Genomic DNA, 24829 nt, shown 5'->3' with positions numbered 1-24829 from the left:
CGTCTACCGAAACCTTACTATCTAAGCCTCTGCACACCTAGAAACATGAAAGCATGCTGCGCTACACAGCATCCAGCGGGAGAGTCAATGCTGCGCTATGCAGCAACAGGCGGGAGATAGAATGTTGCGTCGTGCAGCATCCAGCATGAATGGGTTAATAAACACAAAGACATAGGCCTGCCTACATACACACGCACACACACACAGACACACACACACACACACACACACACACAGTAGGGGGAGAGGGCAGCTGGTGTCTCATACCACAACCAAGTGAAAGAGGAAGAAGAAGTGAATGGAGCTTAGATTAGACCAGTGAAACTCTCACACACACACACACACAACTACACACACACACACACACACTGTTCCCTACACGCTAGCCCTACGTGGGGTGCAGAACTTGGTAGTAGGTCCTAACCCTGTGTGAATGCATGCATGTGCATGTTGTGTGTGTGTGTGTGTGTGTGTGTAGTAGGTCCTAACCCTGTGTGAATGCATGCATGTGCATGTTGTGGGCTGATGGAGCAGATGCTGATGGAGCAGGTGCGTAGACTAAAGAACTTCAATTTTGTGTGCAGCAAAATGTGACTGCAGATAGATGACAAGAGTGTACAGTATGAATAAATACAACTACTATCTCTGATAATTAAAAACAATAATTTATTTGAAAGAGAACGCAAAGATATCAAATTAATTAAAATTCATGTTCAAATTCAAAAACAAGTGACCCATTCTTTAAATTGAGGTTTCTTATGACGGTGGGCATAACATAAGCAATGTAATTTTGATTGTTTTGGATGCAATACACTTGATTTGATTATGCCGTCACTCCTCCACAAGAAGTGAGAGCCAGAAAGCCCTTCTATTTGGGGGCATAAGAGGACAACGTTTTTTTACAATGTCTTCTTTCTTTGTCTCCTCAATGCCCCAGTTTCTGCCTTTTGCCTTTGCACGACTCCTTATTTTTAGTACATAATACAAAGGCAGAGTACAGTATCTGACAAATAAGGGTCAAAAGTCAACTTTGAGCACAAGATTTTTTATATACACACATTTCTTCATCAGGGCAACAAGTCACCAGATTTTCATTGCTCTACCTATAATACATTTGTTTAGACAAAACAAAAAACTTTTAAGTAATTTTTCTCAGTTTGACACTCTGGTCAGTTACTGCCTTTTGCCTTTGTAGGGCAGTAGGTTTGGGGAGTTACTGTGAACACAACCCTCTATTTTGTTTTTTTTTTAAAGAAACAGGAAAATTGAGTATAGATATTTATCCACATGATAAAGTAAGTCTTTAATATCCCAAAAATGACAATAACTCATTTTCGACCAAAAATGCAGTTACTGCCTTTTGCCTTTGTAGGGCAATATTCCTATAACCACAAACCCTTTGCTACTATACAATAAAGTAGCCTGGTCAAATCAGTTCCTATCGCGGGTGACTTTGTAGTTCTTCAGAGCCCTATTTGTACTATTCCTGCTGTCTGCACTGCCACCTCCAGCTATGTTGGGCAGAGGGTCAAAATAAGCATGGTATGCTTACACCGTCGTATACACGCAAAGACGCACCTCCATTCATAGACGATCGATCATAATCTCCAAAAGGCAGATATTCTTCTTCAGAATCAGAATAGGTGAATAACAGACCCAAGACTTCATCACACGTGAACGTTTTTTCAACATTGGTTGTATTTCTGCTTTCTGTATTTCTGCTGTCTGTTCTAATCAGTGTTGTTGTTTGTCGCAATTAAAAATACCCCCAAGGGTCGAATTACATTATTACTTTGACATCAGGTTGTGGGCCGGAATTGGGCCGGACCTGGGCCGGAGCCGGGAAGTGGCCTGTGTGTCGGGAGTTTGAGACCCTTGGTGTAGACACTAATTACATTAACAGTAGCGGCAGGTTCAAACACACCTGGCTCCAGTGGACACAAGCCAGCGCACAGACAGCCTTTAGCACACATAGCCCCAGCGCAGAGAGCCAATGGCACACGTAGCCCCAGCGCAGAGAGCCAATGGCACACGTAGCCTACTGCATGATCTTGATCGAGAGGACGGCGTGATTTAGCAATTAGCCACAGGTAGTGACATCACTGGAGCCCCGCCTGTCAGTCAGTGCTTTCCCCACCATCTTTATTACTCACACACACACACACGCACACACACACACACACACACACACACACACGCACGCACACACACGCACGCACACCTGCACACACACAGGCACACACACACGCACGCAAGCACACACACACACACACACACACACACACACACACACACACACACACGCACGCACACACGCACACACACGCACACCTGCACACCTGCACACCTGCACACACACAGGCACACACATTTACAATTATCATGTGATTCTCCCTGTCTAATTATTACAAACACACACACAGCTTTTTCTCTCTAAAACACAAGCTGGAAGTGAACTCTGAACTCGGAGTTGCCATAGCGATGGACACACACACACTACACATATACTTTGGGGGCAGCCGTGGCCTACTGGTTAGCTCTTCGGACCTGTAACTGGAAGGTTGCCAGTTTGAACCCCGACCAGTAGGCACGGCTGAAGTGCCCTTGAGCAAGGCACCTAACCCCTCACTGCTCCCCGAGCGCCGCTGTTGATGCAGGCAGCTCACTGAGCCGGGATTAGTGTGTGCTTCACCTCACTGTGTGCTGAGTGTGTTTCACTAATTCACGAATTGGGTTAAATGCGGAGACCAAATTTCCCTCACGGGATCAAAAAGAGTATATATACTTATATACTTATATACTATATACACGACAGTAACATCCTTATGGATGTTTACTAGGCCGAAAACACACATATAAAACACACACGTATAAAACACACACACAGAGAAAGAGAACAGACTTGGCCATTGGATCCACGGCCACAGAACCCTGGACTACAGAACACAGCTACAGAACCCTGATACTACAGAACACGGCTACAGAACTCTGACACTACAGAACATGGCTACAGAACGTGTGTGTGTGTGTGTGTGTGTGTGTGTGTGTGTGTGTGTGTGTGTGTGTGTGCGTGCAGAGACCTTCATAACAACCCCATAATGGGTTTTACATGAGGCACCACACCGACCAGACTAGACAATCACTCCACAGTGTGTGTGTGTGTGTGTGTGTGTGTGTGTGTGTGTGTGTGTTTGTCTGTCTGTCCTCTAAAGAAATCCCCCATAATGACTGAACAAAGCCATGATCAGGATATAGGCTGCACAAACACGCGTGCGCACACACACACACACACACACACACACAGAGAGAGAGAGAGAAACAGACACACAGACACACCCACACACACTTGAAAACTTACAAGCACCAGGCCAAGATCGTTCAACCTCTGACCCCAACTATACACACACACACACAGTCACACAACAGCAAACACACAGTTTTTTTTTTATGTTAATGAATCTTGAAACCCAAGCAAAACTAATCAGCATAGCTGCTCCGTCTGAACACACACACACACACACACACAGGCAGGCACAGGCAGGCACAGGCACAGGCACACAGGCACACACACACACACACACACACACTTGTTGATCACACTGCTCCACTTAACTGGAGTGTTTTCAGGAGCATCGCACTACTGCCGGTGTGTGCCTGAAGTGGGGAACCGTAGCCTACCTGTGAACTTCCCACCGGTGTCCCGGTAGCCTACCTGTGAACTTCCCGCCGGTGTCCCCGTGCCCTCTCCTGCGCTGTAGCAGAAAGAAGTCGTTGGATTTCTCCGTGACCCAGAGCTTCAGCGCGCTCTTCACTGGCACCTCCTCCGGCGTTAGCCACATTTTCCTCGGGAGAGAGAGAGAGAGAGAGCCGCGGGCGGGCGAGCGAGATAAGGGGCTGGCTGTTGCGATGATGTTGTTGAAACGAACGGGATTTCCGAGCGCCGCTCCGCTCAAACAGATCGCGGCGACTTGACGGGTTGGTCGCCTTCACCGTGAGCTCGGGCCGCATTGACACAGTTGACACCCATCTTCTCGCGGTCGGAGACGGCGGCAGGCAGTATAGTGCAAAGCGAGAGTTTATTTCCGCATTTTTGCAATGCTTCCCAGAGTTCCGCTGGAGCGGAGGAAGTTTCTGTCTCGCGGTCCTCCGTGATTGGCTCCGGATGCTTTAGAGTTCGGGCAGATTTGTTTTGTGTCTCGAGACTGCTGGGAAGAAACGGGTTCAAATGGCCAAGCTCGCCCGAGATTCTGCTCTCTGGTGGCGGAAGAGAGAAGTGTGCTGTGTAGTCTAGATAGATTGATAGACAGATAGATAGACAGATAGACAGATAGATAGATAGAAACATAGATAGATAGATACTTTATTCATGCCGAGGGAAATTTTAGAGGCTATGTGCCTGTGCAGTGTACGTGTGTGTGTGTGTGTGTGTGCGCGCGCGTGCGTGCGTGTGTGTGTGTGTGCGTGTGTGTATGTGTGCATGCGTGCGTCGTGTGTGTGCGTGTGTGTGTGTGTGATTGTTGATTGATTGATTGATTTTATTCTACCCTTTTCCTTATAAAATATAATACAGCTTTGCACCATACATTAAAAAAACAAAACAAAGTCAGGATAACACAATAAAGCCCTGGGGCTTATTTCCATTGTGGTCCCTTGCAGATGGCAGCAGACCAAACATCAATCAAACATCCATACATATATTGAATACATCCATCTAGACCAGACATGTCAAAGTCGAGGCCCGGCCCGCGAATGAATTATCTACGGCCCCCGGGATGATATTTGATTAGTATTAGAACCGGCCCACAGGCCACAGCCGCGGGCTGCTGTTTTGCACGCACTCAGGACTGAGTGGCGGTCATATTTTGTACCGCTATGCGGTACATCTAGTTAATTATGAAACGACATTTAATAGAACAACGTGGATTTATGCAACTTCCATAAAAAACAGAGCACAGACTATATAAAACACTGTTTGGCATTAAGTATTAAAGTCAGCCAAAAGCTATTAATTAGTCTTAGTTAAAGATAGTTAAAGATCTCCAGATCAGTGATTTACGCATGATACCATTCTCAAAAGCTGGTATTGTGTTTCCTTTATATTTCCTGGCAACCTGTTCCAGGCATGTTGCTACATACAAAAAGGACTCCTTACCTAAATGACTCTTAACTTTAAGGCAGTGTTTCTCAAAGTGTGGTCCGCAAGCAGACGTGGTAAAATATAATATAGATCAGTTGTTTGCAATATTGAACCAACTTGTATGTAAAGCCAAACAGTTCTGCAACACTGCCTATGTAAGCTATGCCAGTCTAAATCATATGAATCCTCTGACATAATAAGCAAGATGCAAAGACAATAAGCAAGGTGGTTCAGTGAATAAGCCTATTGTGTTTATTAGCTAGGTGGTCCGTAAGGTTTTTTGTTACTGGTTAAGTGGTCCTTGGTCTGAAAAAGTTTGAGAAACACTGCTCATAGGGGGTACAAAATCAGTAGCTGTGAACATTTCTCACTCTGTTAAAGTAATTGATTAAATTGATTAAATACTTGGGGACATCCCCATGCAGTCTTATGTACCATGCCCAGGTGAATGTAGGTGTGTAGGGAAGGGAAGCCACAGCTGTTTCATCAGCAGCAGTTTGGGTAGGCTAGAGCATTGGTTCCCAAAGACTGGGTCGCGACCCACAGGTGGGTCGTAGGAGATTTTATTTGGGTCGCCAGCATATAGCCTAGTGACAATTTATGTTGTGTAATGCCCCTAGCTTATACCTCATATAGCTTAGGAAAGCTAACAGCTTTCTGTAAGATCTAGTTTGTTAACTACCAAAGTCACGAGTTGGGTCGCGATAGTTTGTCATTTTTAAAAAGTGGGTCCCCAGAAATGTTTTTGGGAAACACTGGGCTAGAGAGTTCAGCAGCACCTTTACTAGCCAGCCTAGCCCATCTCTCTGCATTCTCACTTGAGAATGACATTCCAGCGTCAACGTCCATCTGCAAAGCTGCAGTAGATAACTTAGGCTACACAACATACAACAGAAAACGGCCTGAAGTGATGATTTGATTTTCACTCATTTGCTGTCTTGGGGTGAATTTTGTTGAGTCATTAGAACCTAGATGGTGTTCTACCCATGCACATCTGGCCTAGATGGTGTTCTACCCATGCACATCTGGCCTAGATGGTGGAAAACTTCATTAGTTGGCTACTGCATCCTGAAAATACTTTTTCTTGTTGTGTTACATCTACCAAGTTAAGTGCTTCAGATACAAAAAAATCAGTTATTTGCTCATTTTGAGTTCTTCTTTACATGAAATAAACAGTTTGGTTGTTAATAATATATGATTTAGTGTTGAATCTAAGGCTTTGTTGTTTTTCACACGTTATGTTTATGTGCCAGCCAGTGCCCCAACCTGGCCACCCCATTCAAATGTCTCTAGTCCAGGGGCGCCTGCAGGAATTAATGCTATGGTACGCACACCCATCACCCCAACCCCCCCACCCCCGCAAACATTTTTTTTACTTGTGAACAATATTTGTCCGTTTTAGGTCCGTGCATTGGTCAGCAAAAAAGTAGCCTACATAGCATAACAACATCCACATGCAATAATAGCCTACAACGACAATGTCTACAATGACCTATTCATTTGGACAACTTGATACAGCCCTATACAGGCTAAAGTTACCTTTAGTTTTGTTCTAGCGTAACGTGACGTCTGGCTTTAGTGCAGTCTAACGTTCTGACAAGCACACCAATTGCCTACCTTGTTCTTGCCCATCTGGAATAACTCCTAGCTTTGCTGCCTCCATCCTTTCTGTTTTCGTTGTTTAAACTTGTGATATCCATGATGAGTATTGAGTTAGTGAATTAGCTCAACATTGTGTGCTGATAACCATATATATAGATAGCCGAGTTAAAGAAAACAAGTAGCCTATTGCGTGTCTGCGTGCGTATTCTCTCTCCTGCTCAAACAAAATGAGTGCACGTTAATTTTGATAACGTGTTCACTAACTTTACGTAATAGAAAATGGTAAGTAGCCTAATGGCATGCTAAAGGGATACTGTGCATAGTTGGGAAGGTATGGTAGGCCAATTTGGTGTGAATACACACACACACAAGGGAAATTTTCTGTTGTTGAGTAGCTTGATGGTACGCACAGTGCGTACGGACGTACACCTGCAGGCGCGCCTGCTCTAGTCGCCCACCTCTGGTCATCTGGAATGGTTGGTCCGATATTAGTGGGTTTCTTCCCAGGACAATGAGAAAATACATAAGAATATATTTGCATAAGAATATATTTACATTACATAAGAATATATTGAGTAGTGCAATAACCCCAGACTGCTGTTTTCATCATTTCTTTGTGTGTGTGACTGAGTGTGTGACGGAGTGTGTATGCAGGTATAATGAACCACATCAGTTCACTCATGGAAATTGCACCCATGTATTGGTTTATTTATTTAATTCGCCACGCCCGCCCACAACTCCAATCTTAATTCTAACCCTCTGATTCTAATCCTGTCTGTCTGTCTGCCTGTTCATCTGTCTGTCTGTTCTTTCCTCCCCTGTCTCCTCCCCTGTCTGTCTGCCTGTTCATCTGTCTGTCTGTTCTTTCCTCCCCTGTCTGCCTGTTCATCTGTCTGTCTGTTCTTTCCTCCCCTGTCTGTCTGCCTTTTCCTCTCGTATGGAGCATTGACAGAGAGCCAGGTGTAGGCTAGCCTACGCTTGGTTGTAGGTCGGCTAAGACTACTGTTTTTGAGATGGTCTTTTTTCCAGACCACGGAGACAGTGTGTGTGTGTGTGTGTGTGTGTGTGGAGGGCTTCAATCGTGTTGCGGGGGTTGGGCGGTGGTCTAATTGTGGCCGCATGGGCAGTGGGGGCCGCGCGCTGGTTACAGCTGTACCCTCAGCTGCTGCGCTCAGGAATGTAGCGTTCTGTCACCTTATTTGGGCATCGATAGTAACACAACCGGATATTGGTGCAGCATTTATTATTGTCCCCTTCAGTGACAACAAGGGCGATATTTTAAGTGTAAAATATGAACAATACTTTGACTATATGCAAGCATTGGTGTGGGGTGTCTTTTTTTATGAGAAGATTTGGAAGACAGTATTTTTGTAATACTTTCCGGCAGCATTGTATGAGATCGCTGTTCAATTGCTAGCATGCTCAATTGCTAAACATCCTCTCCAGCCGGAAGGTATTCACTCACGGTCCTTCTCTTTCCGTGTCTGTTTAGGAGTAGAGCGTGATTTCAGGAACAGACGAACATAGTCTTCAAAATGCAGGTATGTCCGTTTTTTGAGAGACTTTTAACATTTGTTTGAGTCGCATGTATTGTCACGTTTGCTGTCATTAGTAGTTGCTGGGGGGGGGTTGCGAGAATTTTAATTATTAGTGGATTCATTAGTCCATCAAGTGAATGTATTAAGATCTGAAGCACTATGGCGTAACTTTAACGTCAGATAGCCTACTCTTCTCATCGCTTGGTTTCTTGATAGCCTTTAATAATCGATGTGTATATGTTTGTTGGACAGTGGCACGGTATTGACATATTTTGTATAATCTACTCAATGGTATTTTCTATCTCATCGTAAAGTTGGCTATCGTCAATGTAGGTTCTGACTAATGACGTGCGGTGTCCGGATCGGGCTGTGTGTGTTTCGTAGGACCCTAACGAAGACACGGAATGGAACGATATTCTGCGGAAGAAAGGCATCCTCCCACCGAAGGAGACGCCGAAAGAGGACGAGGAGGAAGAACAGCTGTTTCAGCAGCAATCCGTCGGTGTGTACACACACACACACACACCTGGCTATAGTCTGAGCACACACAGACACACACACACACAGAAATCATATAGAGTGTCTGCCCTGATGTATGTTCGGAAGAAGGCTGTGCCCGTCGTGGACATGGTGTAAGATACACACTCGGTTGACCCGTCGTGGACATGGTGTAAGATACACACTCGGTTGACCCTTCTCGTGGACATGGTGTAAGATACACACTCAAATCAAGTCAAGTCAAGTTTATTTATATAGCGCATTTCATACACAGAGGTCATTCAATGTGCTTTACATAAACAAAACCAAACAATAATAACAAATAAAAAGCATAGAAAGGCAATATAGTCAAAGAATAGTTAAAAGGTAAAGATCATAATAAAAAGAAAACATAAAACACAAGGTAAAATAATTTAAAAATAAAGGATAATTAGTAAGCAAAAAACGAAGGCAAAGGTAGTAAAAAAAAGTAATAAAAGATAAAGTAGAATAATTATCAAGGCAGATTCAGAATTTGTAACTCGGCACAGTTAGCAGAAAGCATCTGAGAACAGTTTGGTCTTAAGTCTAGATTTAAAACTGGCTACAGTTGGGGCCTTTTTGATGTCATCCGAAAGTTGATTCCACAGCTAAGCCGCATAGCAGCTAAAAGCTGCTTCACCATGTTTAGTTCTAACAGTAGGTTTTACTAGCAGGTTTTTCTCCTGGGACCTGAGAGGACGAGAAGGTGTGTACTGCTGAAGCATGTCTGACAGGTATTTAGGTCCTGCTCCATTTACTGATTTATAAACAAGCAATAGAGCCTTAAAGTCAATTCTGTTACTTACTGGAAGCCAGTGCAAGGACTTAAGAATTGGAGTAATGTGGGTCCGTGTATCATTCGTTCATTTGATATTCAATTGAGAATCAAAAACGAAAAAAAAAAAAAATTACTTGTTATTTCATTATTTGTTTATGAATGTGATACAAACAAACAAATAACACGTTGTTTTCCAGGCTTTTGATTTCATGGTCAGATCAAAAGTATAACGTTTAAAAAATGGCTTCAGGGCCTAAACTGATTTTGATATTTATTTGTTCCGATTTCTGTGACCTGGAAGTCTATCCAAGTCTTGGTCTAGACCTGTCAGTGCTCAGTGTTGCCAATTAGTGACTTTGTTGCTAGATTTAATTTTGGCCATCCCTAGCGACAGAAAATATTGTCTAACAACTATAGCGAGAAATTGGGCGACTTGCACAACGATGGCAAACTTGGTTTCGTTGAATCGACAGAAAATCATCTCCCTTCTCATGCCTGTTTCGTTTATGAACATCGCGTTCGCCCAAAGCGTTGCCCCATGATTATAGAAGTAATGACCGGCCTAGGCTATGTAGTATCAGCCCATGTTAGGGAAGTAGGCCTAGATGTTAGATCTATCAGCTCAGATCATCATTTGTCGCCAACGTCATTGGAAGGCAGCCAGCTGCAGTAGCCTTCTGGTGAGATTACACCAAAGACAGTATATGACAGGGAAACTAGGGACACATACTAGGGGCTACAACTTCATTCACAAACAGAGCAAATAATTCAAATCGAGCCATAGGCGTAGCCAAATAGTAGTCTACTTGTCAGTCTTGCCCGTCCAATTACGTTCACCATCTAAAAAAGACACGCAAGTCAACACTACTCTGAGAGCTCAACAATCAGTCAAATCCGTTTAATTGTCAGGTGTGAAATGCGTTCATATTCCACTTTTTATGTCATAGACGTTGCATGCCTATGCAAGGAAAGGCTTTGCAGTAGGATTGTCCAAGCTGTTGCTTCAGTTTGTGTTTTAAGTTATCTACTTTTCATGTCATGAATGTAACATGCCTATGATAAGGCTTTGCACCTGTACAATATGGTCAATCTATTGTCTCAATTGTGTTTCATGTGACGCTCCGAAGCTAGGCCTACATTCATGCATTGTTTTGCTCCAGTTTAAAATGTTTCTGCCTAATTTGTCAGCTGTGATCAAATGCGTTCAATAAATTCCACTATGTCATAAATATAACTTTAATCAAGTTATTTTGGATGATTTGTCCAAGTGGGAGCATATAGAGGTTGAATAATAGTGGCCCTAAGATCGACCCTTGGGGAACACCACAGGTCAAGGACGTTCTTTCTTGTAGATATGATTTTAGCCAGCTGATAACTATGCCTGTAAATCCAACCCAGTGTTCTAGTCTGTGTAGTAAAATATTGTGATCAACAGTGTCAAATGCTGCACTAAGGTCCAGTAGCACTAGGACTGATGTTTTACTGTGTTTACAATCTGTGTTTAGGCATATGTCATTGGAAACTTTAATGAGAGCTGTTTCAGTGCTGTGATTTGCCCGAAAACCAGACTGAAAGTAATCAAAATACCCATTTGATGTTAGGAAGGTGGTTAATTGATTAAAGACTACTTTTTCAATAATTTTGCCAATAAAAGGTAGATTGGATATGGGCCTGTAATTGTTTAGCATGGAGGCATCCAGGTTATTCTTCTTGAGAAGTGGCTTTACAACAGCTGTTTTCAGTGACTTAGGAAAAGTGCCAGACAGCAGTGATACATTTACAATTTGAAGGACATCCGCCGCTATGAGATGAAAAACAGTTTTGAAGAAATTGGTAGGCAGAGTGTCTAAGACACATGTGGAAGAGCTGAAATTCTGTACCGTTTTTTTAAGTGTTTCGTAGTCCATCAAGCTGAACTCTGACATTAAGTTTAATTTCCCTCTGTTTGTTGCTGGAAGTTCAGGTTGTTGAATTTGTAATTGAGCAGATATGTTGAGTCTGATTTAAAAAATGTGAAAAAAGATGAAAACTCATTACATTTATTAGTTGAGAGAAGTTCAGGCGCTAATTGTGAGGGGAGATTTGTTAATTTATCAACAGTTGAAAATAGAATACGTGTGTTATTTGAACTTCTATTGATAATGTTAGAAAAAAAGGACTGTCTTGCTTTGCATATTTCAGAGTTATATGTGCGGAGCATCTCTTTATGGATTTCATAGTGGATCTGAAGTTTGTATTTATGCCATTTTCTTTCAGTCTTCCTACACTCTCTTTTTAGAAGTTTAACTGCTGGATTTTGCCTCCATGGTGCTTTCTGTTTGTCCTTAACTTTCTTGAATTGTAATGGAGCAATGTCATCCATAATGTTTGCCATTTTTGCATTAAAGTGATCAAATAAGTCTTCTACAGAGTCTGACAGTTGACTTGACTTTAGTGAAAGTGCTTGCTCAAAGAGAGCACTTGTCTGATCATTTATGATTCTCCTTTTTACCATCATAGCTGTGTTTTGAGTGTGTGGGGACATAGACACATCAAAGAACACGCAGTAATGATCAGATAAGGCCAGGTCTTTAACAGCTGTAGAGACATCGAGACCCTTTGTGATAACAAGGTCGAGGGTATGGCCGAGAGAGTGTGTTGCCCCCTGTACATGCTGTGTTAGGGAGAAAGTATCGATTAGTGCAATGAATTCCTTGGCGTAATTGTTTTCAGGATTATCCACATGCAAGTTTAGATCCCCTGATATAATAAGACAGTCAAACTATATGCAAACGACTGATAGCAGTTCACCTAGCTCTTCAAGAAAAACTTTTGCTGAATGTTTTGGAGGCCTGTAAATTGTCAGTAATAAAATCTGAGGAGAAGACAATGCGTGCACACAGATATTCAAATGAAGTAAAGTCACCGAATGACGACTGATTGCACTGAAAAGACGTCTTGAAAATTGTGGCTATCCCCCCACCTCTTTTATTTGCTCTGGTAGCACTCAAAAAACTGAAGTTTGGGGGGAGCTGATTCAATGAGAGTAGCAGCACTGTTTGCTTGATCTAACCATGTCTCAGTTAAAAGTAAAAAATCAAGGTTGTGTGTGTAAATTAGATCATTAATTAAGAATGATTTTTTTGAAAGAGATCTGATATTTAGGAGTGCTAGTTTTGCTGTAAGTGTTGGGGAAAAATGGTCAATGGGGGAAATCTGAGGTTGAATTGGTACGGGTAGGAGATTGGACTGGTTTGCCCTATAAGCTCGATAGGCACCAAGTCTCACTGTGTATTTGTGTTTCATGTTGAATTATACAAATCAAAAGATTGCTATCTCTGACAAGTGTCTCTCTCTCTCTCTCTCTCTCTCTCTCTCTCTCTCTCTCTCTCTCTCTCTCTCTCTCTCTCTCTCTCTCTCTCTCTCTCTCTCTCTCTCTCTCTCTCTCTCTCTCTCTCTCTCTCTCTCTCTCTCTCTCTCTGTCCGTTCCTCTGTGTGTTCCAGTGAAGACCTATGAGAGCATGTCTCTGGAGGAGCTCGAGGAGAACGAGGACGAGTTCAGTGAAGACGACGAGGCGGCCATAGAGATGTACAGGTGAGCCCCGTTGCCATAGAGATGTAAAGGTGAGCCCCGTTGCGATAGAGATGTACAGGTGAGCCCGGTTGCCATAGAGATGTACAGGTGAGCCCCGTTGCCATAGTGATGAGAGGCAGGTGGGCTTAGGTTGTCACAGATGTAGCGTAGCATCCTAATGGACGTAGACCATTACATTACATGTTACATTTCTAACCACTGGGCTAGCCTTTAACCAATCTCCATCCTCATTACAAACCACTGGGCTAGCCTTTAACCAATCGCCATCCTCATTACAAACCACTGGGCTAGCCTTTAACCAATCGCCATCCTCATTACAAACCACTGGGCTAGCCTTTAACCAATCGCCATCCTCATTACAAACCACTGGGCTAGCCTTTAACCAATCGCCATCCTACTGGCCAGTAAGCATGGCTGAAGTGCCCTTGAGCAAGGCACCTAATCCCTCACTGCTCCCCGAGCGCCACTGTTGTTGCAGGCAGCTCACTGCGCCGGGATTAGTGTGTGTGTTCACTGTGTGCTGAGTGTGTTTCACTAATTCACAGATTGGGATAAATACAGAGACCAAATTTCCCTCACAAGATCAAAAGAGTATAGCCAACGAAAGTTGTACAACAAGCTGAACTAGTGAGCGTCTTTTTAAACGGAACCGTGTGTTTCCTTTGCTTTACAGTGGCAACCGGGTGATAAGCGGGATAACGGCCTTCGAGGTGCGTCCAGTTATACGGAATTAATAAATAAAGTCCTTTGCCCCTCGCCCTCGTCCATTAATTCCGTATAACAGGACACCTCGTGCCCGTTATACATAACCCCCCCCCCCCCAGGCAGAAGAGACTAAAACACATGTTAATAATAATAATAATAATAATAATACATTTTATTTAGAGTGCCTTTCATGTCACCCAATGTCACTTCACAAATAAACAAAAAGGTTGTTAAAATTATAGTCATCTCAAAAAATAAAATAAAAATAAAAGTCAGTCAGTCAGTCCATAAGCCATCTTGAAGAGATATGTTTTCAAAGTCAGTAGTTGAGTCACGGTGTCTGTAGTCCTCTCTCCCTGGGTGCTGAGGTTCACACTAGGGACATGCAGTGGGCCTGCTGAGGAGGATCTCAGTGAGTGGGCAGGAGTGTAGACTTCTAGGAGGTCAGTGAGGTAGGTGGGGGTATAATTGTGTAGGGCCTTGTATGCCAGGAGTAGGACTTTGAAATGTATTCTGTAGGCAACTGGAAGCCAGTGTTACATGACTAGTGTATTTGGATTTGTTAAACACACATAACCCCCCCCAGGCAGAAGAGGCTGTCGGAGTGGAAGGCCAATCAGGTGAAGAACGTGTTCGGGGAGCTGAACGAGATCTCTGGTCAGGACTACATCAACGAGGTCAACAAGGCTGGGGACGGCATCTGGGTGATACTGCACCTCTACAAGCAGGGGTGAGTGAGGACACACACACGCACACGCACACACATGTACACACACACACACGTACACATGCACACACATACTCACACACACACACAGGCACACACACGCACACACACGCACACACATGTGTACACACACGTACACACGCACACACATGTACACACACACACACACACACACACGTGTACACACACACACGTACGCACACACACACAGGCACGCACGCACACACACACACACACACACACACGTACACAGGCACGCACACACACACACACGCACGCACACACACACACACACACACACACAGCATCTGGGTGATCCTGCAACTCTACAAGCAGGGGTGAGGATGCACACACACACACACACACACACAAACACACACACACGCATGCACATACGCAGACGCACACACACACGCACACAAAGCATCTGGGTGATACTGCACCTCTACAAGCAGGGGTGAGGATACACACACACACACGCATGCACATACGCAGACGCACACACACACACACGCACACACACACAGCATCTGGGTGATACTGCACCTCTACAAGCAGGGGTGAGGACACACACGCACGCACACACACACACACACAAGGCATCTGGGTGATACTGCACCTCTACAAGCAGGGGTGAGGACACACACACACACACACACACAGCATCTGGGTGATACTGCACCTCTACAAGCAGGGGTGAGGACACACACACACACACACACACACACACACAGCATCTGGGTGATACTGCACCTTTACAAGCAGGGGTGAGGACACACACACACACACACACACACACACACACACACAGCATCTGGGTGATACTGCACCTTTACAAGCAGGGGTGAGGACACACACACACACACACACACACACACACACACACAGCATCTGGGTGATACTGCACCTTTACAAGCAGGGGTGAGTGAGGTCTTAAGCTGACTGCATAACGTGATTATTTCTGAGATTCTGATACGTTTTCAACCTGGAATTGTGCATATGCCATTATGTCATGGTTGAGAAGAATCTCAGAAATAATCCCGTTATGCAGTCAGCTTAAGACTCTGCAGGCGGCTACATCAAGTCCAATCCCCCAAATGCAGATTTTTTTTTTTTGGCGGTGATGACGGTGACGAGCTCAGACCGCAGTAGGCCTCACGTGACCGCGGTATAGCGATAATGCGGTTACCGTCCCAGCCCTACACACACACACACACACACACACACACACACACACACACACATACCCTCTACAACAGGGGTGTCCAAACTACGGCCCGCGGACCAACTGCGGCCCTTTAATCCGGCCGGCCCGCCGAGCATTTATTAGTTTATCATAGATCCGGCCCACCACGCACTTTAATCCGGCCTGCCGAGCATTTAATTAATCAGGTTATCATATGCAGCTCACTATTTTTTTCCAGCATAGACGACGTGATTAACTTTAGGCTACTGCAAAACGAAACTGCTTTACACTCTTCTTAGAGAGCGTTTACCATGTCAATGTCAAAAAAGCTTGTTACATCGAGATACATAGTATCTCCATTGCAGCTGATCTAACTACGTTATGCTACTCTATTCAATTGGGAACGCATTTGAGCATGCACAAGAGGGAGAGAGTGCGACAGGTTCCAGCTGGCTTGTTATTGTTGATAATTGATATCTCCTTTTTATAAGAACCGTTTAAAAGGAAATTACGTAGTTCCCACTTTTATAAACTGTGAGAGGGCACAGCCATAGGCACAGCACTAGCCATAGGCTAATGGAGCTGGCAATATAGTCTTAAAGTGACAGTGCACCATTTATAAATGAATTAAACAACATCAAATGAACAGTATTTCTTAAGAAATTAATTTTAAAAACTTGTTTGAATGATACAAAACATTATATATAGCCTATATACACATTATTTTTTGTTGTGTGGCCCGCTGGCCAATTTTCAAAACCCAAAGTGGCCCTTGAGTCAAAAAGTTTGGACACCCCTGCACTACAAGCAGGGTTGAGGACGCGTACAAACAAAGCGCTTTCAGACATACGTGTAAGACCGGAGGTTCTGCCGATGTTAAACGGTGGGGCCGTATATCTGAACGACATAACCGGTCATATAGAAGTCCGAATTTAGCCGGTGTTTATACTACTCCCCCCCCCCCCCCCCCAGTATTTCCTTCGGACATTATGTAAATGTACTGTGTCTGAACGAAGTGTAGAACATGCGGTTAAAATTCACACCTAATGAGAGGGTGTAGGTGACGTTTTCGTGCATCCATCTGGTTAAAGGGGAACTTGGCAACTATTTCAACGTAATAAACCTGTTTAGAAATCATTTGGATGGTTAAATGACCTGTTCCGGTGAAAATGGTGACTTTTCCCGCTGCCCCTAGCGTCCCCAGGCGGAAAACCATCCTTGCAACATTGCGACTACCGTCCCGGAAAGAGAAGTGAGGAACAAGAAACTCGTTTTAAATCGTGTTTCTTACCTTGTAACATCCACATTGTTCTGCCGAAGTTATGCTAACCGTTTTGCTAGCTTGTAAACAAATCCATGTGCTTTATCGTTACCTTTTTCCACAGTTTGAAATAGCATAATGCACAATTTCTCCAGCAGAGGGGGAAATCCTGCCAAGTTTCCCTTTAAATCTGACTTAAATCCCAGTGTTATGATGGAGTGGCATAGTGCTGTCCAGAAAATCTCCAACCTGGAAAGATGCAGACATCACGGAGCTACTGTCCATGAGGGCAGACAGCATTGTGATGGAACACATGAAGGGAACGGCAAGAGACACGTTGATGTAGCCTACAACTGCATCGCAAGGACAAACGAATTCAGAAGACTGAATCATCATAAGCAGAAGGCGCTGAAAAGGCAGTAGCCTACAGCGACGTCGTTGACGACAGTAACAGGAGTATTTAATAAATTGTTAGCCAACACAGTCGGTTTTCTGTTCATTGATAGCCTTATCATGACCTCACTGCTGAGCTCGCTGATATTTGTTGAGCATAAATATGCCTAGAGAAAATGAAAACGAAGAAAACCCAACTTTGTTCCAAGCTCCTTACGTAAATGCAATAGACACATGGGGAGAGGATGCTTTTGGAAAAATAAACCATGAAAAAACGAACCACTTTACTGTTATGTTTGTTTGTTGCTTAAAAACGTTGTATATGATGGCCTTGAAGTCTTGAGTTAGCCTACTGAATTGGCTGGTACCATGCATGCTCTCTCCAACACAAACCAGATTTGGGGTTCCATAGCCAAGTAATTCTGCTACATAACGTTGAAAACAGATAAATGTGTTTATTCGAAGCACACATACAAATACTGTACAGGTCAATTTTAAGTGCGCACTTACATGACTACTTCAAGTATTAGCCTACGCACAATATATTTTTATTCTTTAGCTTACATAATGCATATACACTTTGTACACAAACAGCAGCTGTGACTGCGTCATATCTTGCCTCTTGTGAACTCTACAAGCCCCCACCCCTCACTCGACAACCACACGGAGGTTCTGTAATGTGCGTGTATATCGTTCACACACAGGTCCGTATAAGGTCAGTATAAGGTCCGCAGGTTAGCATCATATCTGAATCATCCGAAGGGTAGGACCTCCGTTTGAGAAACCTCCGCATATACTCCGGAGGTTATATCTGAAAGCGCTTACAGACACACTCACTCTCACAGTCACTCACACACACACACTCATACAGCCTCCCACTACCATTCTCTTATCATTCTATTAAATGATCTCTCTCTCTCTCTCTCTCCCCCCTTCCCCCCCTCTCTCCCTCTCTCTCCATCCCTCCATTCCCAGGATCCCCTTGTGCACTCTGATTAATCAGCACCTGTGTGCGCTGGCGCGTAAGTTCCCGCAGACCAAGTTCCTGAAGTCCATCTCCACCACGTGCATCCCCAACTACCCTGACCGCAACCTGCCCACCGTCTTCGTCTACCGCAACGGAGAGATGAAGGCCCAGTTCATCGGAGCGCTCGTCTTCGGGGGCATGAACCTCAAAGTCAACGGTGAGGGAGAAAGAGAGAGAGATATGTATGTATGTGTGTTTCTTTGTGTGTGTACCGTATTTTCCGGACTATAAGTCGCTCCTGAGTATAAGTCGCATCAGTCAAAAAATGCGTCATGAGCAGGAAAAAAACATATATAAGTCGCACCGGACTATAAGTCGCATTTAATTAGAAATGTATTTCACAAAATCCAAAACCAATTAAAAAAGATTAATGAAGATGAAGGAGTGAAGGCAGCCAAGAGGAGGGCAGGAAGGTAATTGCAAATCAAAAGATTCACTGAAAGAAAATGCCATGAGGTGCACCAAAATGTTACTAAAATGTGGAGAATACAATGCAATCAAGCATTTTGGGCGATGTGGAGTCACAAGCTGGCAGCAGATTAAATGCTCACGAGAGAGAAAAAGATGCAGTTTTAGACGTGACCGAAACGATAGGCCTATAGGCCCGACGCTAATTGTAAAGCAATTTACAAAAAAATCACTGAACTCAAATGCTGATGTGGTACATGAAAATTTAGCTAAAAATGTGGAGAATGCAATGCAATCAATCATTTTGTACGATATATTGGCACAGGCTGGCATGCAGCAGAACAATTGCTTGGCGAGAGAAAAAAAGATGCACATTTAAAAGTGTCTAAATTCCAGCGCGGAATTGCGGGTATTGCGAATAAATTATTACTTAGTATTGAGCATAATAATAAAAGTCCCGCAAATCTAGCCATCATAATGCGAGAGATTCCCACACATTTTACCCTGTACCCTGTCTGACAATATAATAATGGAGCGGCCTGAATGCGGGACTATTGACGGCCCAACTCTGACTTCAATTGAACCCCATGCAGACACAAACACGCGCGCGCAGGACCACTTTGGGGGTGCCTCTGTTTCATTGCTCTCTCTCTCTCTCTCTCTCAGCAGGATTTGTCACCGCTGAAGTCAAATTATAGCCTATAGGTGCTTCAACATCAACCGCTATCGACAGGAAAGGAAAACAGACATTTAGCGATCAGGAACCGTCAGGAATTTTGCAAATACAGAAGCATGACCGCCTAGGCTATACCGTAGAGAACATGGATGACTTCTCTATTTGACGTTCGATTGCGGACGTGAACAGACAGCTACAGACACGGAGCGCACATTAGGCCTACTTTCACTTTCTGTGCGTATTCATTACATGAAAGATAATTAGTAGCAAAACAGCGATCAAATATTACATGGCAGTGCGTTTTGTTTTCAAATGTTTCCATGCATGTCTAGATAACAGGTGAGGGATGTTTAGGAGACTCGTAAATCCTCAGATTTAGGCTGCGCAAAGCACAGCACCTTCATTTGGCCATGGCTTGTATTCGAGTCAGCTATAATATACCGGTAGTCCTTTATTTCTTGCGTTTTATTGTGAGACATAGGCCTACTTTTCGTTTGGAGCGGCATGGGTAGGCTACCAAAAGCAGATGTTTAATTTGAGATTTAATTTACGTTTGGACTGTTGATTATATTGCTTATATTGGGACTGATGACCACTGAAATCTGTGGGGTATTTAATGGCTTACTACTATTAAGTTTCATAGTGTCGGGAATTTCGATTGCCATCCACTTATTGCGAGATAAGGTATCCGCGCTTTCATTCATTCGTGTGCTGTGCTGCAAGGGAAACCTTATTCCGTATAGCTAAAGATGTCTAAGATAGCCTAAATGTAGTTATTTTTTAAATGATGCATGATTTACTTTTTTATAAAATTCATAGGCTGATAGGCTGATGCCTGGCAGCCACAATTGTGTTTAAATGTAGGCTTCAGCCTCTAGCTCAGAAGGGTGCGGCATGCGACTAACTTGAGAGCAATGAGAGCAACGTGTTGGAGACTCATGGTGTAAATGACTTTTCATTGCCAACAATACCAACCAACAATATAAAATATTAAGAAGAGCTCTTTTATGAGTTAAATTGAAACAATATTATACTGGCTTTTATTTGTCCAAATCTGAGGCCCGGCTATAAATAGAATCCCTGCCATAATTTGACGATTTAGGTATGCACGTGTTTCAGGCGTAGTGCAAGCACTAATCTCTGACTGAAAGTGCACAGGACTTGTGCATTTGAGAGCGCTCTCTCGAGGCTGTAGACGTAATGTTTCACGTAGGGTCAGTTAATATAAATTAACATTTAAAAACATGTTCAATTATATATTTTTTCATATATAAGTCGCACCTGACTATAAGTCGCAGGACCAGCCAAACTATGAAAAAAAGTGCGACTTATAGTCCGGAAAATACGGTATGTATGTGTGTTTCTTTGTGTGTGTATGTATGTGTGTTTCTCTGTCTGTGTGCACCGGGGATGGAAATTAGCACCCACCACCCTCCAAATGCAAAGGGTGAATTTGTGTGCAGGAGAATTTGGTCAACTTACCAGCCACTGTGGCGGGTAAATAAATAGAGCTAGCATAGCACAAATAGTCAGATCCGGTCTAATCATCAATGGTATTGACGGTTAAAAATAAGAAAGTGTCTGTAGGGATCATGTAACTGCCTATAAGGGTAAATCACACTTTTGTAATACATGATTTCATAAAAGGCCAAATACAAAATAAATGTGAAAATTATTGCCTAGATAACTGTAAATATTAAAACCAGATTTTTTCAACGTAGTTTTAATCTAAGCATGCATATATTTAAGTTTCTTAAAGCTGAGTTGTGCTTAAATTGTTCAGTGCATGATTTCATAACAGGCCAAATAGAAAATAAATGCTAAATGTTAGATATAGCCTTGATACCTGTAAATATTTCAATCTGATGATGTACAGTATAGTAAGATCAAGTTGGATAGTTGGATTATAGAATGCTCCAGAACTCACACCAACGGAGTCTTAAAGGAGCCACACCACTCTTAGACACTATGGCATATGAATGTGGTTCTGTTGACCTTTTAGTTTTGTTGCTACTGTGCTTGGAGGACAGTTGGTAGCTGGTAGATCTGCTGTGGTAGATCGGTGGTGGTGGGACATGAGGGACATGAGTCAGATAGCTAAAGAGTGGTGCTGCCCTGTGATGGAGTTAGATGTGAGTTAGATTGTGTAAGAGTGGTGCTGCCACCATGAGGTGAAAGGAGAAATTGCATTTGGAACCTTTTATGATTTATTTATTCTGTTTGACGGTCCTAGCGGGCTCTATGAAATGTGGACATGTCTGCCTTATGTAATATTTATTCTGAATTGTGAACACTGTGTGTGTGTGTGTGTGTGTGTGTGTGTGTGTGTGTGTGTCCTACAGAACTGGAGTGGAAGCTGTCTGAATCGGGAGCAATAAAGACAGACTTGGAGGAGAATCCCCACAAGCAGATCCAAGACAAGCTCATGACGTCCATACGCTGCTCTGCAACGACCAAACACGACAGCGACGACTCTGACGGCGACTAACACACACACACACACACACACACACACACACGTAATGTCTATATTGTGCTCTATACCCAACAAATGAGTTAGGATGACTGACACACACACACACACAGGATATGTGTGTCGACACCATGGAAACGGTTTTGTATGAATCCCTATAAAGTTGGTCCCACAGATAAAGGACTGTTTTTCTGAACTGCTGTTGTCACTGTGTGATGTGTCAAGTGTGTGTGTGTGTATGTGGTGTGTGTGTGGACCCTGATGCAGTAGAGCTTACATTAAGGCCGTGCCAGGTATTTCATGGAGAGTATGACTGATCATGCAGAAAAGCCTTTTCTATTGTTTCCAATGGCCAGGTGAGGCCGTTAGCGATCTCATAGCCAGGTGAGGCCGTTAGCCAGGTGAGGCCGTTAGCGATCTCATGGCCAGGTGAGGCCGTTAGCGATCTCATGGCCAGGTGAGGCCGTTAGCCAGGTGAGGCCGTTAGCGATCTCATGGCCAGGTGAGGCCGTTAGCGATCTCATAGCCAGGTGAGGCCGTTAGCGATCACATGGCCAGGTGAGGCCAATAGCGATCACATTGCCAGTTGAGGCCGTTAGCAATGTCATAATTGAGCGAGCTGTTCTAAATAATAACGATGACTGAATGGCCAGGTGAGGCCGTTAGCGATCTGTTCTAAATAATAACGATGACTGAAATCACCCAAATGGCCCTGATCAATATCTGACCAAAAATAATTAATGCGTAGCAAGATGGGTCGTCCTAGTTCATGTCTATGAGGGCAAAGTGGAGTTCAGTCAGAGATGGCTCTGATTCAGTTCCCGCCTGCACAGGGGCGTGTCACTGACGTTTGAACGCCTCGGTTCCACGCCAGACAGAAGCCGGAGTACAAAGCAAACTTGGTGTACACCTTCATTAATATTTTCTCCTGACTGGAGGGTCATACTGTCATGGCATTCTCCTGAAATGGGGAGGAGGGTTTGGAGATCATGATACCGTGTCCGAAATGTGCATCCATTGCTCAGAAAAATAAGGCTTTGACAAATTCTGCCATAGACCTCAGTGTAAAAAGGGAGCCCAATCACTGCATAAATGGGGGATAGTGCCCCCCCCCCCCCCCGCTACCCTATTTGCATACATTTCCAGGGACAGGAAATGGCCTCTCAGGAAGTGTCTTCGTAATCAATCGTAAACGAAGATAAAAACATGTTTAAAAACATAGTCCAGTATTTCTTTCGAAATTGAAATGAAGTTGTATGCAACTGCAAACCCTAGCTTACTAACAGGTTGGAATTTTGAAATGTCACGTGACGTAATGTCACGTGACGTGATGTCGTGCAACGACGTGATGCAATCGACTCCTACAGACTTTCCCCTAAAGATGCTAGCTGCAGCAGCAACATTTCCTGAAAGGTACTGGCTTGATGAAATTCATTCTGGACTCTCTATCCGACCACATAAAGACCTCGGGATACTTCGGTTTGGCTTTAGGGACCCTCTACTCACTACCATGTAAGTGTAATGTTGTTTGGAACTGTAGAAGAGGCATAAAAATAGCGTTTTGTAGCGGCGAAATTACATGCCCTGGTCATTTCCAGGCTAAAAAGTTTTGACTAAAAACGGTAAAAAAAACGGTAAAAACACATCCGAATGACATGATTTTGATGTCAACTCAACATATGTACTCCCAATCATCCGTAAATTGATCTAAAGTGCATTTTACTCCGGATAATTCCTTTAAAGGGAAACTTGGCAGGATTTCCCCCTCTGCTGGAGAAATTGTGCATTATGCTATTTCGAAACTGTGGGAAAAGGTAACGATAAAGCACATGGATTTGTTTACAAGCTAGCAAAACGGTTAGCATAAGTTCGGCAGACAATGTGGATGTTACAAGGTAAGAAACACGATTTAAAACGAGTTTCTTGTTTCTCACTTCTCTTTCCGGGACGGTAGTCTCAATGTTGCAAGGTTGGTTTTCCGCCTGGGGATGCTAGGGGCAGCGGGAAAAGTCCCCATTTTCACCGGAACAGGTCATTTAACCATCCAAATGATTTCTAAACGGGTTTATTACGTTGAAATAGTTGCCAAGTTCCCCTTTAAGGAGCTGGGCTAGTGTGCAGTAGTAGTGTACTGTAGGGCGGTGGTAGCGTAGTGGTTAAGGAACTGGGCTAGCTAGCGTGCAGTAGCCTGAAAGTTGTTGGTTCTATAGACCTCTGAAGTTCGCCTACAAAAAATAACCAAAACGGCCATCTTTGCCCATATAAGGAGATCCGGTTATTAATTGAAGCTAACTACCTATGGCTAGCCTGGGTGCCATAGATATCGGATGTCAAAGATGGCAGCTTTTTTGTAGGCGAACTTCAGAGGTCTATTCCCGGCTTCCCTTCTATCTGTTCAGTTCTGTTATGCTGTTTCCTGTCAGTTTTGTTATGCTGTTTCCTGTCAGTTCTGTTATGCTGTTGTTGCTGTTTCCTGTCAGTTCAGTTATGCTGTTGTTGCTGTTTCCTGCCAGTTCTGTTATGCTGTTTCCTGTCAGTTCTGTTATGCTGTTGCTGTTTCCTGTCAGTTCTGTTATGCTGTTTCCTGCCAGTTCTGTTATGCTGTTGTTGCTGTTTTCTGTCAGTTCTGTTATGCTGTTTCCTGTCAGTTCTGTTATGATGTTGTTGCTGTTTCCTGCCAGTTCTGTTATGCTGTTGTTGCGGTTTCCTGTCAGTTCTGTTATGCTGTTTCCTGCCAGTTCTGTTATGCTGTTTCCTGTCAGTTCTGTTATGCTGTTGTTGCTGTTTCCTGTCAGTTCTGTTATGCTGCTGTTGCTGTTTCCTGT

The 24829-nt window shown here is 43.7% G+C and overlaps 2 protein-coding genes across 4 annotated transcripts in view; one reads left to right on the top strand and one right to left on the bottom strand.

The window, feature by feature from the left end:
* The window catches only part of LOC121703669 (TBC1 domain family member 8), a 47605-nt gene extending 43431 nt beyond the window's left edge, over window positions 1-4174 (bottom strand). For all 3 annotated transcript variants that reach the window (XR_006029984.1, XR_006029978.1, XM_042084279.1), the window contains exon 1: window positions 3713-4174. Coding sequence is in view for 1 of the 3 variants with exons in the window: in XM_042084279.1 (XP_041940213.1) it covers window positions 3713-3839 (127 nt within the window). In the remaining 2 variants the exon portion in view is untranslated. The remainder of the gene's footprint in view (window positions 1-3712) is intronic.
* Window positions 4175-8156: 3982 nt separating this feature from the next.
* Window positions 8157-22200, top strand: pdcl3 (phosducin-like 3). Its single transcript, XM_042084380.1, has 6 exons — window positions 8157-8280; window positions 8662-8779; window positions 13058-13148; window positions 14440-14583; window positions 18396-18604; window positions 21874-22200. The coding sequence occupies exons 1-6, from the start codon at window positions 8275-8277 to the stop codon at window positions 22017-22019; spliced, it is 714 nt and encodes a 237-aa protein (XP_041940314.1). The 5' UTR covers window positions 8157-8274; the 3' UTR covers window positions 22020-22200.
* The last annotated feature ends 2629 nt before the right edge of the window (window positions 22201-24829 follow it).

Source organism: Alosa sapidissima, chromosome 2, assembly GCF_018492685.1.
Source record: "Alosa sapidissima isolate fAloSap1 chromosome 2, fAloSap1.pri, whole genome shotgun sequence".
Classification (NCBI taxonomy): Eukaryota; Metazoa; Chordata; class Actinopteri; order Clupeiformes; family Clupeidae; genus Alosa; species Alosa sapidissima.
This window is presented reverse-complemented; position numbering and strand designations above follow the sequence as displayed.